Source organism: Lepidochelys kempii, chromosome 5 (assembly GCF_965140285.1).
Source record: "Lepidochelys kempii isolate rLepKem1 chromosome 5, rLepKem1.hap1, whole genome shotgun sequence".
NCBI lineage: Eukaryota > Metazoa > Chordata > Testudines > Cheloniidae > Lepidochelys > Lepidochelys kempii.
The window spans coordinates 96148855-96165070 of NC_136384.1; the positions used below are offsets into that span (position 1 = coordinate 96148855).

The window sequence follows — 16216 nt, forward strand, 5'->3', positions numbered from 1 at the left end:
GAGAAGGGAGCAGCAGTTCCTTGAAGATAGGGGCTGGAAGAAAGGTTGCCAGAAGAAGTGAGACAGCCTAAGGGGCTGAGATTGGGGAAACATTAATGGCAAAATTGTCAAAAATATACCCTGTTAAGCAAAGAACCTTGAGGGGAGAACCCCTTCCCCACCTACCATTATTGTCCTGAGTAGCTTCTTTCGCGTAAATGCCAGCTGATAATTTAATGAAGGAAATATGACATTGTTAGATACAATCCACAGTTTGGCTCTTTTAAGAGGGATTTTAAGTTGACACTTTGGGCCAAATTCTGAGATTAATTCTCCATTGGTGTAATTTAAATGCAGAGTGAACCAGAAGAATGTGAAAGGTATGTAAATCTGGACCCTTACAGCTGGCTTTACATTTGGCACTGTGGCTGCATTTCTCTATAGGAAACAGCATCATTGATAAAGAAAATATTTTCAACCACAGTTGTTTCCTTTGTTCCATTTTTTCTGGATCTCCAACCATTTCATGCTAAGTGAAATGATGTACATGTTTATATGTCGTTTATTCTTATCACTTAACTATACAGAAATTTTTATATCCTGGATGTTTATTTGCTGAACTTTCTGCTCTCTTCTTTTTGAATATGTGGTGCTTTCCCCTCTGGAAAAGCTCTGCAATGCCATACAGAAGATTCTGATTACTTTCACAACCCACCCTAATCTAAGAAACACTCACATCTGGATATTAAGTACAAACAAATCAGGATGTAGCTAATTAGTTAATTCTAAGCAACCTAAACTTAAACACAAAGACAGATTCTCTACTATAATTTAGCTACTTTGTGCAAAGGGGTGAGCAGAGAATTTCCTTATATAGGTGAATACTTGGCTGGCATAAGCCTAATGGAGATGGCTCATGACCAGCTACCCCTCCCTCCATCTCAGGAGAAGTGAGGGAAGGGAGACGACATGCCAGAGGCATGGTAGAACAGAACTCTGCTAGGCCAGTCCAACAATGGTAGAAGTTAGAGCAGTCCATAGACTTCTCTAGCTGATGCTAATGTCAGCCAATGCAGGGTCTGGGAAAGGGGTAGTCACTGGGCAGACTGTGGGCCAAATACAGACCAACAAATGCTTTTGAACAGACCCTGAAGTTTTTTTATTTACTTATTATTATCATTATTGTTGTTGTTTTATTATTTTCTCTGTAGTCTGGACCTTGACCAAGAAATTTGGACCTTGACAAAAAATAATTGACTATCCTTGGTCTAGGAGCTGTAACTTAACTAGTGCACAGATAGCCCTCTCTTTTCCTGTGCCCGGCAGCACTCAGGCACAGGAGAGATTTGAGTCCATGTGTCATGGGGTCCACTCACTGTAGGTGGTGCCTCCTCCTGGTGGTCCTGGTGTATAGATTTCTTCCAGGTCTGACACTTCCCCTTGTGGTCTCTCAACCTGTTGACCTCTTTCTGTCTACAATCCCTTTCTTACTCCAGGAGCTATAGCTTCCTTTCATAACTCAGACCTCTGGCCAGGTCACTACAAGGTTTCTCCTTCCAGGGTATAGAGCCTCTGGACCTGCTGTCCAGGCAATGCCACTCTGTTAATAGATGGTAGGGAATTTTACCTAGGCCTAACCGCAACTCTTGAGTTCCAGTTCCAGGGTCCCTACAACATGCAACCAAGGTCTGCTCAGTCCCTAAGCTTGCTGCTCTCTCACTGGGCTGCTTTCTACCCACAGGCTTTCTTCTCCACTGTTCTATCTTCTGGATATACCCTTCCCTCTGAGTCAGGCTCCCAGAGTCTTACTCTTTCCCTGGGTTCCCTCCTTCCCTCTCTAATGTACAGAGGATAGCTGCAGACTGCCTCACTGCAACCAATTTCTGTTGCCCGCATCCTAGCTTTATACTAGCCCAGCTGCTACTGCTCAGCTGAGCTCCATCTTCCAATGAGGGGTTGCTTCTCCAGTCTAAACCCCTCATGTGTGGTCTGTCTCACTAACTGGCCCCTTTCTCAGCTTCCTTCATCCTTTCCGGATTGGTATGGTGTGAACACCCCATGATACTACAGAATTAATGTCTTCAGAGGTAAACCTAATTACATTTTTTATAAATATGTTCTTTGCTCAGAAATGAACTGATGTTTTATTAACTTGAATGAGCATGTTTTCTGAAGATCTGAAAAACAGTTATCTTCTGTGTAAGACACACTCTGTGTATATCATTTTTCTGGCAACGTATATCTGATGGTGCCCATTGTGCAAAGAACTTGGTCCATAGTACTGCTAGCTTCCTCCTGCCAAACAGTCGTCCAGTCCTGCTGTTCTCAGGTAAATGTCCCACTGAAGTTAAGGGGGGAACTGCATCCCCTCTATGATGATGACGACCTGTGAGATACAGCACTTTTTAAAAAAGAAAACTACAGATATTTGCATTATCATTTTTGTAACTACCCTCCAATTGCAGCCTAGGGGAGAAAATTAAAAGTGTCTGTAAAAATCAGTATTAAAACAGAGCATTTTTAAACAGTCATGCCCTGCATTTCTTGATTATGTTTAGGAAGAATTAATGTTTCGAGATAATGTCTGTTCTTTCACGGGTTTGCAGTGGTTAAATCAATAGTTAATGAGGTTCGTGATGTAATTCGAGCCTCTAGTTTGTTTATGCTAGACCAACTTTATACATACTCCAAACAAATTATCTCTTATAATCACCAGCCTGAAGATAAATCTCTAAATGTTTTTCTGATGATAGTGCTGTGGTTGGCAGGTGTTAAAAGTGCCTCCCAGGGACAAAGATTGAAGATGGGCTTGTTCCCACAAATCCTTCAGGCGAGGATGTTTAGCTCTCTATCCTGTCATCTGCGGAGGAGCCTTGTATGGTGCCCTGCTAATGAAATCTAATAGGCAAAGGTCATATATCTTTGTGAAGAAAAATGCAAAGCTGGTGAGTGATGAATGTGCTCTGTGGGGTTCAGTGGACGGTGCTCAGGGATAAAATCCATGTTTAAACAGTATTGCAGGCTGTTTGGCATATCTGTATTCTTTATGGTTTAAGTACCCTTTATAACCTCTTTACCTGGTGATATGTCTGAAATAAATATGAAAATAACTTCAGTTTGCATGCAACTTATTTGCTTAAATGCAAAAAAATAAAATAAAACCCCTAAGTGATTGAACATCTGCAAGTTTTTAGAGTGATAATGAACATGAGAAACTACAGTATGTAAAGCACCTCATGTAAATGAAATAAACAATTTTTATTTGTCCTGTTTATAAAACATTGAATTAAAATGTAATTGTCTCTGCAGACAAACTACCTGAAGAACTGCACTATTTAGTGTAAAGATGCTAGGTTGATACTAGTTTCAGCCATCTGTAAATCAAACCCATCGGATCACTAAGAAATGGAATTTTAAACAAAATATTCAGAACCAGGTTGCACATAGAGCTGTGGAAGAATGCATGTCAGGCCCTTTAAGAAATCTTTAATCTGAAGTTATAAGGAATTAAATAAACCAGATATTGTTGAATCACGACTGTTTTGGGAAAAGTTACCAGTTCATTTGCCGTAGTTATACTGCTGAGCTAAGAGACAGTTCAATAAATCAACTCAAGCTTGATGGATTCTACAAACCATTGCAATGAGTGCATGGAAGAGGAAAGAAATGTCTTAGTATTCCCTCTTTGACAAAAGGGTATGCAAAGAGCCTGAATGGATGGATGGTTGATTAATTTTGCCAGAAATTTTCTTGACAGCTAGAAATGCGTTTTTTTATGACCATGTTTGCATGCAAGTTATTTTGTAAGGTATGAATTATTGCATATACATTTACATCTGAGGATTATCTGGCTAAAATGTACAGCTCCTGGTCAGTATGTATACTCGTGATGCCTCTGTATAGCTTAGTACACCACACCCGACAGGATGGCCCATGCTAATTTTGCCTATTATCTCTTTCTCCTCTATCAACAATGAAATCAAATATTACACATGATTCAGCATTGATCTTAGGATTGCACCTGGCAGGTTTGTGTTTTCTCAATAATATTTTAAGTGGATTTACAAGCTAATAAAAGAAATGAAAATTTGGATGCAAGTTCTTAGCATATTATATAGCAAGAAAAATGTAATACAAAGAAGACTGACAGGGGTATAAACAGATATAATTGCTCTTTTCAATGGCAGGTGGGCCTGTATTTAAAAATACAGTGCTTTAGCAAATCCCTGACATATACTTTCTTCCATTATATCTTTCTGTCCTGGATGTATAGAGCTAGATTTTCAAAAGCGTGACTTCTTTTTTTCCATATCCAATTTTCCTCCCGTACAATTTGTACCCATTTTTTGTGCCCTCAGTAAGAATGGTGGGTGCAAATCTGAGTACTTGTGATTACAGTTTTGTGATATAGACACAAATCAGGCAATGCAAATTCTCTCGTTTGCTCCTGTAATTTATTTTTCAGAGACAACGTTATAGACACAAATTTTACAGGCCTAAAATGCACCTGAAAAAGGGAAGCTGAGCTTCAGCCTATGGGGAAGTGTAAATTTTAAAAACTTAAAGATACAAAAACATTTGTAGTCAAAATGGCAGTTTCATTTATTACTGTAGGAATAGATACAATGTGTTGATTAAAAAGGAAAAACCTCAAGTCATTAACAAGTGGAAGATTTACCAGCTCTTGGGCAAATCCATTTTTTTTCTTAAATGTGGCAAGCAAATATACAGTAAACAGAGTTTCCCCTCTAGCTCACCAGTTCAGAATCATCCCCATCCCTACCTTAACTCCAGAACTTGTACCCAACTTTGCCTCTGCTGGACTTAATGATGCCAGTTAGTAAGTGCCATCATGTTATACCAGTGCACACCATCTCAGTCTGTACACCACTGACAAATGTCAGTTGCTGTTTATTTAATATAAGATCGAGTAATCATTTCTTGTTTGTAGTGTTGTTGTAACAGTGTAGGTCCCAGGATCTGAGAGAGACAAGGTGGGTGAGGTAATGGAAGGGACAAGCTTTTGGCCTTCACAGAGTTTTTCCTCACGTCTAGGGTAACATTCTGGTTACCTTTCCCAATCCTGAGGAAGAGTTCTGTGAAGGCCGAAAGATTGTCCATTCCACCAACAGAAGTTGATCCAGTAAAATATATAACCTCACCCACCTTGTCTCTCTTAATCATTTCTTATCTCTCATGCAGTAACAATAGGAGTTAACCAATTATTTCTGCTTCTGAGTCTCCACTCTACCAAAATTCTTTGAGCATGTTAAGTTAATTTGTGTAGACTTTCAAAAAGTCTTTAACAAAGTTTCTCACAAGAAGCTATGAAACTACTCCTATTAGTGAACTTTCTGTACTGTAATGTTTCAAGAATTGGGCTTTAAGACTCTGAAAAGAGTAATCAATCAATGTTCTAGTCTAGGGTATATGTTGCCTACCCATAACAGAAGGATTCCTTCTTACCTATGGACAAAAACACACAGTTTACGTAAGTCTATTATGGTGGAGGATGAGTCACTTCTGAAGTGTTAGGCATGGGCCACTGCTGAAGGCAGGGTGTTCCACTGGATGGATCAATTGCCTGAACCAATATAACAGTTCTTATTTTCTTCTAACATACGGAAAGGCCATACTCCTATTACCAAACTCAAAATATGGCCAAAATATGCTGGCTGCCCCAGGCAGCTTTGAAAATGCTGGTTGATATAAATGAGATTTGGTTGTTTACCTGTATAACTTTTTTTTCAGAATTTTGAGACTTTTCAGTTTACGCACTCCCAGAACCCCATCTCGGCTTGTGCTACATGCATATAAAGCACAGGAATTTTAAATTAGTTACAAAGTTTTGTTAAAAAGACAAATTGCAATAGACAAACCAGAGTTTTAATCCGTACTCATCTGAAATGTTATCAACAGTGGATAAAGGCTATTTATCTTGGATTATTCCTTCAAAAAGCATGGATTATTATACTCTGTGTGAACAAACAGGAAATGTGTGTCCGATGTGGAGAATGTAATGCATCAGTGAAACTGTTCAGCCACACCTCCATTGAACACAATGTGATAATTCCATTGGTTATACTTGAATTCTTGGTTTACTTCCATTGTCTCATTTCCCCTGTGCGTCTCTGAACAATTATTCTGCCTTGCATAGGCAGGATGATTCTTGCTGAACCACGCAACTATCACCAATCCACTTTATTCTTGCAACACAGCTCTGAATAGGAAGAGCAAGAATTTATCCTTACAATTAATGTCCAGCAGAGACACCAGGGCTTTGTGCTTTTTAACTGTTCTGTATCCAATTCAAACTCTACTTCAGGATATGGGACCTAATGTTTAAATTCCTTAATTGGCTAAGCTCAAGGTACAAGGTGCTCAGATTCTGTAGTAAAGAGTGTGGTATAGGAACTTATATAGAATAGAATAGAACAGAACAGAAGCAGCTCTCTCAGATACCACCTCTCTTTCTGTTCTTTGCTTTAGCACTTTCACTTGACCTTTTCCTGGAAGTTTAGAACAGCAGCTATAAAAAGAGGAGTGGAGAATTTAGGTCCTTTTTGGGACAGATTGATATTACCTTTATTCATATACATGGTGCTTGGATATTAGTGGTAGTAACAGCAAAATTGCATATAGGTAGATTGGTACATGTGCCAGATGAACATAAACCTCTCTCATGGAGAGCACAGGATTTTGTATTAAGCAGATCCACCAGTGGTGGATACCAAAGAGGGCTAGAACAATAAATGCATTTATGTGCTTTAGATCTATTCTAATAAATATCTATGTGATTTCGCTATAATTTTTTTTCAATTTCTTGACCTTACCTGAAAACTTGTATAAAAGTGGATTGTGTCTGTTTTCAGGAGGGGGCTTCCAGTAATTAGTCTGGATTTACAACAAATGGCACACAGACTGTTAGCTCTGCATGTGTGCGATAACATTGGTGTTTACCCTATTATATTGCAATTTAAGTATGTCGTAAAGTTTTCTGGAGCACACAGAAAGAAACAGGAAAGCAGAAGTAGTGACCATGAAATACAAAGAAGGTCTAATGAGATAAAGCACGTCTCAACTTGTGAATCATTATGGTTAGAAATAGTTGCTTTTATTAAGAAAATTTTAATAGAGACACAATTATATTCTTCACTTTTACTTTGTGATGGTTGGGTATTTTTAGCAAATGAGTTGTCAGCAGAAAGGCTTCATTAGACCCATCAGGATATCTGCCCATGAATAACGAATCCCAAACTGTACTGGCAGTTTCCTTGAGCCAAAATGATGGAGCACCTCTGACAAAAGCCATATTGTGCTCTCCATGTGAGAAGTGTGGAGAACAAAAGAGACAGTTTGTTCTTAATATGGTCAGGTTAATATTGACACAGTTAGCTCAGAAGACTCAGAAGTGTGTGTAATGTACATTTACAGTGATCACTTGGATAAGTGACTGTTGGATGTCATAAATCAGAAAGTGTTACTAGAGAGGGAGAAATTACAATTCACTTTTAAGTGTTGTTCAGAGGTTTCTTGTCAAGTAAAATTGTTCAGGTTTGCAAACATGACCACTGTTAAATAGACAATATTCCTATAACTGCTGAAACATTACCTTGCACAGAGAAAAATAGTTTAATTTTTACCAGTACTATTAAACATATGTAATCCACTTTCTGTAAGTTAAAATAAAGACACACAGTTATTGAATTTGTCAAGCCTAGAAATGCTTCAAAATTATTCAGATTTTCGTAAACTCCAATTTACTTTGGGGAATACATTCTAAATTACATTGACTAAATGACCTGGAAAATAAAACAAAATATTCTCCTTTAAATTTTACCGTTTGGTTTGGTTATTTACATCATTTCATCATGTTATATTAATATGAGCCTTCTTATATACATTATGTATACAACCTGATATTACTCACAACTCACACTTTGAAGGAAATGGTTTGGAGTTTGTTGTAGGAACGCAAAGATATTGGCTTTTCTTGCAAAGAGCTGATCACTATGCCACATAGTTTGGGACACTTATTTAAAATTATACTGTACCTGTTTACAATAGTTTTGCCTTTGTTACAAGAGTAAATAAAGGACAGCATGAAAACTAGTAAAATATATACATAGTGCTTTACAGCTACAGAGTGCTTGTGCAAACAATTTTTAAACCAACAAGAGCTAAAATACTAAAGTAAAAAAATCTTACCAAAAAGTAATAGGTAATTGACCTTCCCCATTGTTTCATTGTGCCCTTATTGTATTTCTTATTATGCTATTTCTTTAACTCCATGAGCATATTTATTTTTACAGTGTTTATAATGAATTTTGAATTGGCAGTTAAGTTTGTGAAATCATTGGTAGTCTTCCATTTCTGCAGGAAATAATATATTCCCAGTTAACATTTGTAATAAATGCAGTATTCTACTGATGTTTATTTACACAGCTATAGAAAGTTTGTTCTTAAAGGTTCCGTAGTTCCAATCTCCCATGAATTGTCTAAGTTTTGTGATACTCTGCCATTTGGAAGAACCTGACTCTTATGATGATGAGTAGTAGAAAATCTTTTTTTTAAGAGGATATTTATCTTGCTTGTCACAAATGAAGCCTATATTTTTATGTTAGCTGGAATAATTACAGAAATCTATCTCAGAGCACAACATGTTTTAGCTACTTTGTGGACACACTTCACTGAAATGACTATTCAAAAGCACTTTATATCAAACATATATCATTATTGATATACCAGCATTATACAGGAAACTTTAGAAAGTTTTATGTACCAGCGAGCAGCCTTTCTTAAATATTTGAAATAATGTTAGCTACTGTCTGGTAATACTAATGTGAGCGATGTTGTCATTTTGTTGGCCATATGGTGTAAATCTTCCTGACAACAGAGTGAATAAGGAGACATTGGTTTTATGTCTCCTCTGAAGAATGACACTATCAGCAGCACAGCATCTCAGAGACATACTTGGGTAATATTCGAGGGAGCATGGCTGGGTTCCTCAGCTGGTATTTGAACTTGAAGCCCTCTGACTCAGAAATAAGAGAACTGCATCATGCTGAGCTACCATACAGAGTACTAGTCGTATTTGGCTTTTACGTGACAAATTTTCTTCATGAGGCAGGAATCTCTTTGTCTTGCCGCAATCACCGTGGAATCTACTGGAATGAGGGGTGCAGGTTTATTTTGCGAGGGATTCTTTATTTGGTGAGATGGGAGTGACACTGGTGGCTGGGGAAAGTACTCTGAGGACATGAATGAGGTTATGACTGTTCACTATTTACTAGGTGTTCCTACCCTTTTGTCTCAGTGGGTTTTCAATTTCAGGTTCTTGTTGTATCCATCAGTGTTCTCGGATTTCTGGATAGCAGCAGTAGCCAGGAATTCTTTTTCCTATTATCATCTCAGCTGTCTCAGATATTGTGTCCTTTCCTCTCCGATGCAGACTTTGTCTGAGTTTTCTAGGTCTTCATCATCTCCAGGCTAAACTACTGTAGTCCACTACCTAAGCCCCCATGAAAGCTTCAACTAGTACAGACTGTGGCTGCTTACCACATCAGAGGGGCAGTCAGAAGTGAGCATATTACTTCTCTGCTCTATACACTGGCTGCCAGTCCACCCTGGGTGCAATTCAAAATTTTAACTACAGAGCTGGCTGTTCCGCATTCCTGTATACTGCTGTGGTAGGGAGAGATGCTATGCTGCTGTCTGAATTGAACCAGAATATTGCACTGGTGGTTTCAATATAAAAAGCCAACTTCATCGCCTTTGTCAAAGCCAACTTCTGAACAGCAAAATGTGATATGAAGGCTGACCTGGGAAAATACTAAGAGACAATCTATATACTCTTAGGAAATATTCACTCAGTCCACGACACATCCCCAAATACCTTATTAGCTTTATTCTCTGGATTGTGTCCTCCAGCTCTTCATGTTCACCATCACTGGATACTTGGAGGACTTGGAGGAATATTCTCAATGGGGAGTTAGACACACAAGGTGAGATTTTCAAAAGTGCCAAAACATGTTAGGTACTTAACTCTAGTTGACTTTCAGTGGGAGTTGGGCACCTAGCTCCTCTTTGTGCCTTTGAAAATCTGCCCCTTAGACTATGCAGTCACACACACACACAAACATCCAGGGAAGCCCTAGACAACACAGCCACAACTCAAAGACATTTCCTCCTGATATCTTCCAGAAGATCATGGAGAATGGAATGAAAGGAAGGCATATAAAATAAGCCACTATTTCTGACTTGTCCCAAGATAAGAATCCCTGGCTGTCACAGCTCCACCAAGCGCCACCTCTCGGCCACTCACCAGATTGCTGTGAGAGGATCCAGTCATTGGATGCCATGTGTGTTAAGCCTCCACAGTCTGAACAAAATCCAGGCACTCCTGCTGTCTTAGGGACTCTGGGCACACTCTTGGGGTACAGATATTCTATATGGCAGCCTCTCTTGGGAGCTGTGACCACATGGTTCCTTGGCCAGCCCTGGAAACCAGTGCTGACCCCTCAGGTTCTTCCATTATTTAAACAACTACACACTGTCTCCTATAACTCCACTAGAAGATGAGCACCTTCTGGTTTATCTTTTAAAGAGATCATTTGGTAGGTGTAACACTTAACACACACACAGACACTGCACAAGTTTCTAAAACCCTATTGCTCTTTCTTTAATAGCATGAGAAATACACACACCTACATAAAAGTAATAAACCCAACATGTGTTCCCCTACCTCCGTTTCCTCACCACTCTTCGAGAGCATTCTTTGGGGTTGGGCCAGAGTAATGGATAGTCATCCAGGGTCCTTCTGCTTTAGTGCACTGCTTGGATTCTGAAACATGGAACCTTCTCCCACAAGCTTGCCTTCCCTGAGCTTAGTCAGATCATCCTCTTTCCCAAAATTCCTGTGCGTTTCCCTAAGTCTTACTCCTGTGAGCCATTTTTACAAGGTAGTATCATCACCTTGGTATCTTTGTTCTGCCCTTGGTAAGATTCCACACTTTGAGTGCCCAACTACCTGTTGAAGGAGAATTGGTTACTCCCTAGGACAGTGCTACTCAAAGTGGTGGTCCACGGACCGGTGCAGGTCCGTGAGCCATCAGCTGCCGGTCTGCACGCACATTGGAAAAAAAATGCCTGTCCCCCACATCAGATAGCTTGAAAAGCACTGCCCTAGGAGTCAGTTCCTCTTTCGTTCTCCCCAAGGAACGCCTACTCAGGTACTGATAATCCTTAACTATGAGCTATTGTCTCTGGTCTGGGAGGTATATGCCTACAGCAATTTTATAATAGGAACCAGAATTCATAAATGGTACAGTCAGACTTCCCAAAATTGCCAGACTGGCTACCCCCATATCATACAATATATGAAAGTTGAAGAAATATAAGTTCATTATAGCACAGAACCCTAACAGAACCAGATACAAAAAAGCTCTGGGGGCAAAGTAATTAGCTAGATCCATTTAGTAAAAACCCCTTTGAAGTTGGAAAGATGAGTATTTCCATTTCCATTTTTGCTGCTCCCTTGCAGTAACAATTTCACAACTTTTAGTCTTCCTTTCAGATGGAATTAATGTCTTTTGTGATTGACCATTTTAGTTTCAGACTGTGTTGGGATGGTAGAATTCAGAATAGGAGTGTACTGAGGCAAAAAAATTGTAATTTATATGCACTTTAAGACCTCCTTTACACTGCCAGGTAGGTGCAAAGAGGATTTAGTGTAAATGAGAATCAGGCCCTAAATATTAAATCCCACAAGTTCCATGGATGCCTGATGAAAATAAATAGAAAACCAATTTGTGGTAAAAATGGAGAAACATCTTTGTTTACCAGTTATAGAGTGAATGACAAAAAGTGAATAAATCACATCTATAATTTATGCATTTTATGTTCTCATAAATCATTTGCCTGTCAACATTTCCGTAATTTATTAATACTGAATCTTTTAAACATAATAATGGAAATTGGCTAGCATAAATCATAAAGGTTTCAGTTAGAATATTTGTGTTTATATGAGGGCCGTGTGAGCAGTTTGCATAGAATGCAGAACCCGTTTGAAATCAAGAGGGGATTGGGGTTCACTTCAATTAGAATTGTGCCATGGTTCCCAGACCTAGGTTCAGGCTATTCACACAGCCTTACTACAGTCCTCCCATAGATGCTCCTCACCTTGGAAGCTTGTGTTCAGTCTGATACCCTTTGGCCAAATTCTGTCCTCAGTCTCACTGATATAAATCCATTCATTTAATTTAAATCAGTTTCACTGATGTCTACAAACAATTTGACAATGGGTAGGCCTCTGTTGTGCTTAGATCACAGACTCTCATGCTGGCCAATATTGTCTCATTGTATCTTTGTACTCCCCCATCTGTTTGTCTGTATTCACCTGTTGTCTCTTGTTTTATACTTAGATTGTAAGCTCTTTGGGACTGAGGCTGTCTTTTGCTCTGTGTTTGTACAGTGCCTAGCACAATGAGGTCCTGGTGCATGACTATGGCTCCTAGTCATATGGTAATGCAAATAAATAATAATAACAATAAGTTGCAACAGGGCCAAAACGTATCCCAGGAATCAAGGAGCTGAATCCAGCTGTCTGGTTGCACTCAACTCCCCACAACCTCTCCTGTGCTGAGAAAAAAAAATCTTACTAGACTATTATTTTCTGAATCAAGATAATTTTGTATTTTAAAACTTATTTAGTGCCATTTAAAATCATTAAAGTTGCCATATTGATATTCCTAAATCGTGACTGGAAAGACGGAAAGAATCCCAGTCAGCTGATGCAATCCTCTCTTTATCTGCACAAGAGGTTGAGAGCAAATGGTGGGCATACTGACCTCCTAGTGTTGCTCATCCCTGAACTGGAGAGGGAAAATGTCTAGGGATAGTATCTTTATAGTTCATCTTCATGCTTCTTTCAATCCTTGGCATTCTGGTGACACTGTCAACAAGGAATGCTCTACTCCAGACTTCAGAGCATGAATCTAACGTATAGCACCTGGCCAGTTTTGGTCAGAGCATCTGTAATGACATGTATAATATTGACCATTCACTGTTTGTAGTAAAGTGGTTCAGTTTAAAGCCTGTTGACAATTCTGCTGTCTACTCTTGCTGCTCCAATGGAGATAGGAATTCTGACAATCAAATCCATCTTTGTTTAGCTTCTTGTTAAAAACTGGATCATTTTATTGTCTAAAGAATGTTTAATAACTCCTTTACAACTGCTGTGAGAAAAATCCAATATAAAAACTAAAAAGGAGTGTTAATATGAGGTCCAGGATTGAAACATAATTTAGTGCCCTAATTAACATTAATTAATGTTACTTTGTATGGCCAGAAAACATGCTGCAGGCCAGATTCTGGCCCATGTTAAGTCCCCTTTATGCTGCTCCAGTAGTGTAAAGGCGGGAAGGTGTGGGGCGGGAGGTACTATAAACTGAAAAGTCCCTGCTGTGGGAGAATCCTTAGATTATTTTGAGTCTATGTAACCAGCTCTTTGTCAGCTCCTTCCAGCTGCCCCTTGTCATAGGATGCCTGACTGCAATCATAGACAGCATAAAATCCTCTAGGAGATTTTTATGAACCCATGTGACTTATGTGGTCTTGAGGCTGCTCTAAGTTACACTAGAGACTGCAGTGGCCCCTGGCTGCCCCAGGGAGCAAAAAGATGGCAGAAAGCCATGCTCCCCCCCGTAGGTGCACTTGTGGCTTTTTCAGCACATCTGCCAAGTTGGCCCTCTGAAAGGATAATAGATGTGCAATGTGTTTATTTTGGAATTCAGACCATTTCATCACAGTCTCTCACAACTTTTTGCCATTGTGCACTACTTGTGATGTAAGTCTATCGGAACCTGATACGGATGTCCAACAATAAGATGCTACCATCAGTTTGTGCAGCAATCCTAGTAACACTCATTGTTCTAACACTCAGTGTTCATTGTGTAGCAATCCTAACACTCATTGAATCTCATTGTTACATACCACAGAAATACATACCACATGTCCAAGCAAGATGGACATGCATCTTTAATGTAGAAAAACAATATTTTTACTTTATAAACAGTTGACAAAAAGTTTTTTTGTTTTAATTTTAACTTAAGGGAAGATGAAACACATTTTTGGACATGTTTGAGCAGATTAATAAATTGTATTTGTATACATGTAACCAAAACAGCAGTTTATCAGGTAGAAGTCAGTTGGGGGTTGGGGAATTGGGAGTGGGGAATAAAATGCCAACCTGTATATACAGTTGTGCTGTACTGATGATGAACTACTGTTTATTCAGGGAGAGCATAGCTTGGCAGCAACAGAAGAACCATCACAGCATATGACATTGTGCTTCGCTAGGAGACAACAATACATTATCTCAAATACAAATAGCACAAGCACAAGGGAAGAATACAAATGTTTTCTCAGACTTTGCTCATTATTTCACTGGGTGGCTGTCAGAACTGAGAACTACAGAAAGACAGACAGAGATCATAGGTACTGCATGTGTTTCTGTTACCAACACTTAAAAGTGATACACCTGGTTTAGGTTGGAAAATCTAAGGCCTGGTTTACACTACAGAGTTAGGTTGGCATAAGGCAACTAAATCAGTGCAAATACCCTGGTTACGACACGCACCGCTGACACAAGAAGGGTAGTGTGGACATGCAAACGCGATTTAATTACTGCAGTGTCTGTACGGTGCCATAAATTAGGTCGACATAATTTTGTAGTGTACTTTTGTATATTTAGACCTACTTTAAAGCCCATTTCCAGTGTCAGAGTGGTTTAGAGGGGCCTTAAGTAAATGAGAATCTAGCCCAACAGTATTTGGTGCAATTTTCTTCATAATTATGTGTATTTGTTGTTCAGTGAATTATGATAGCCACTCTTGTGTACAAATTTTAAAACTACATTGTCTCACATCTTTTTCTTATAGAACCAGCTAACATATCTCTATTGCTGGAGATTACAGCCTGTCACTATTTTGGAAAGCATTGCATGACTTCAAAGAGCATTGGATTAGGTGCTGAATGAGGCAGGAATTCTGTGAATAAAATAGTATGTGATAATATAATTAAAGGGTATATCATAATGCAGATGAACAAGGGACAAAATTAAAGTTGCACAAGCAACTTAAATGTGGCTTTTCCTAATTTTTCAGTGTTTGACTTTGCAACCTTAATAACATTCTGTTAGCATAGTTATTTTAAATATAACATTATGACAAAATCATAAATCCTTTATATATACATTTTTCTAAAGCAAATGTTTCTATTCTGGGCATTGCAGCAGCCCATTGCTCATAAGCAACCCTACAATAACAAATCAGACTAACAGGTAAGGCAAGAATACTTGCAAGCTTCTAAGAGGGTAGATATACTGCACACGGTGAATAAAAATTATGAAAAGTAACATGTCTTTTAATTGTGCTGTGAGGATGGTTCTTGAAATCACAGCTGTTGTCTGACTTTAGTAAGGCTGGTGATAATTGTTATAACAATTAGGATATGCTTCTGCTCTCAGTTATACCCATGCTACCACACTGACTTGTACTTTAACATGGTTGATGGCTTGCCCAAACATTGAGCTCTAAAGAGCAAGGGAAATAAGTACAGTTGCCCGGAGGATGACAATTCCATTTTATGAAAACTTTCAAGGTTTCAGAATTTCTTTTCATTCCAATGCAGAACAAAACCAAACTCTCTCAAATATTTACACAAAAAAGGACTTGTGCATGTGTGCACTGATCTGGAATGTGAGAGGTTCAGGGTCAAGTCTCTGTTATGGTTGATTTTGAGTGCTGTAGGATGAAAAATTCAGTTCTAAATCAGAAAGAACAGCGGATGTCCCACATCCCAGGTCAGTTCCCTAACCATCTAGGTATAGAGTGTCTGTCTCTCACCCCAGGAGCTTCTTAATAAAAGTTTTGTGGAAACTGATATATCTTTGATGACGAGTTCTAAGAATAAGCTATCAAATCCTTTACTATATAATTTTCTGTTATATTTCAGGATTGCATATTTCACAGGAATATCACTGGTGACCTGAAAGCATTTATAGATAAATATGGTTTTGATGTTCTTGTGATTTTGGCCAACTATTTAGCAGAGGATGAGCAGGCTAAGCGACAGATAGTGGTGTATTCAGAAAACTTAGAGCTATGCAATCAAGTAAGTACTATAAAGAAAGAATGAAACATTGTCCTTCCTGAACTGAGTATGCTTGAAAATAGTT

General features: G+C 38.7%; 1 protein-coding gene across 1 annotated transcript in view; it reads left to right on the forward strand.

Moving 5' to 3' along the window:
* PRUNE2 (prune homolog 2 with BCH domain) overlaps window positions 1-16216 on the forward strand; it is a 186042-nt gene that overhangs the window by 94487 nt on the left and 75339 nt on the right. The window contains exon 7 of the mRNA XM_073345112.2: window positions 15994-16152. Within this exon, the coding sequence (XP_073201213.1) occupies window positions 15994-16152 (159 nt within the window). The remainder of the gene's footprint in view (window positions 1-15993; window positions 16153-16216) is intronic.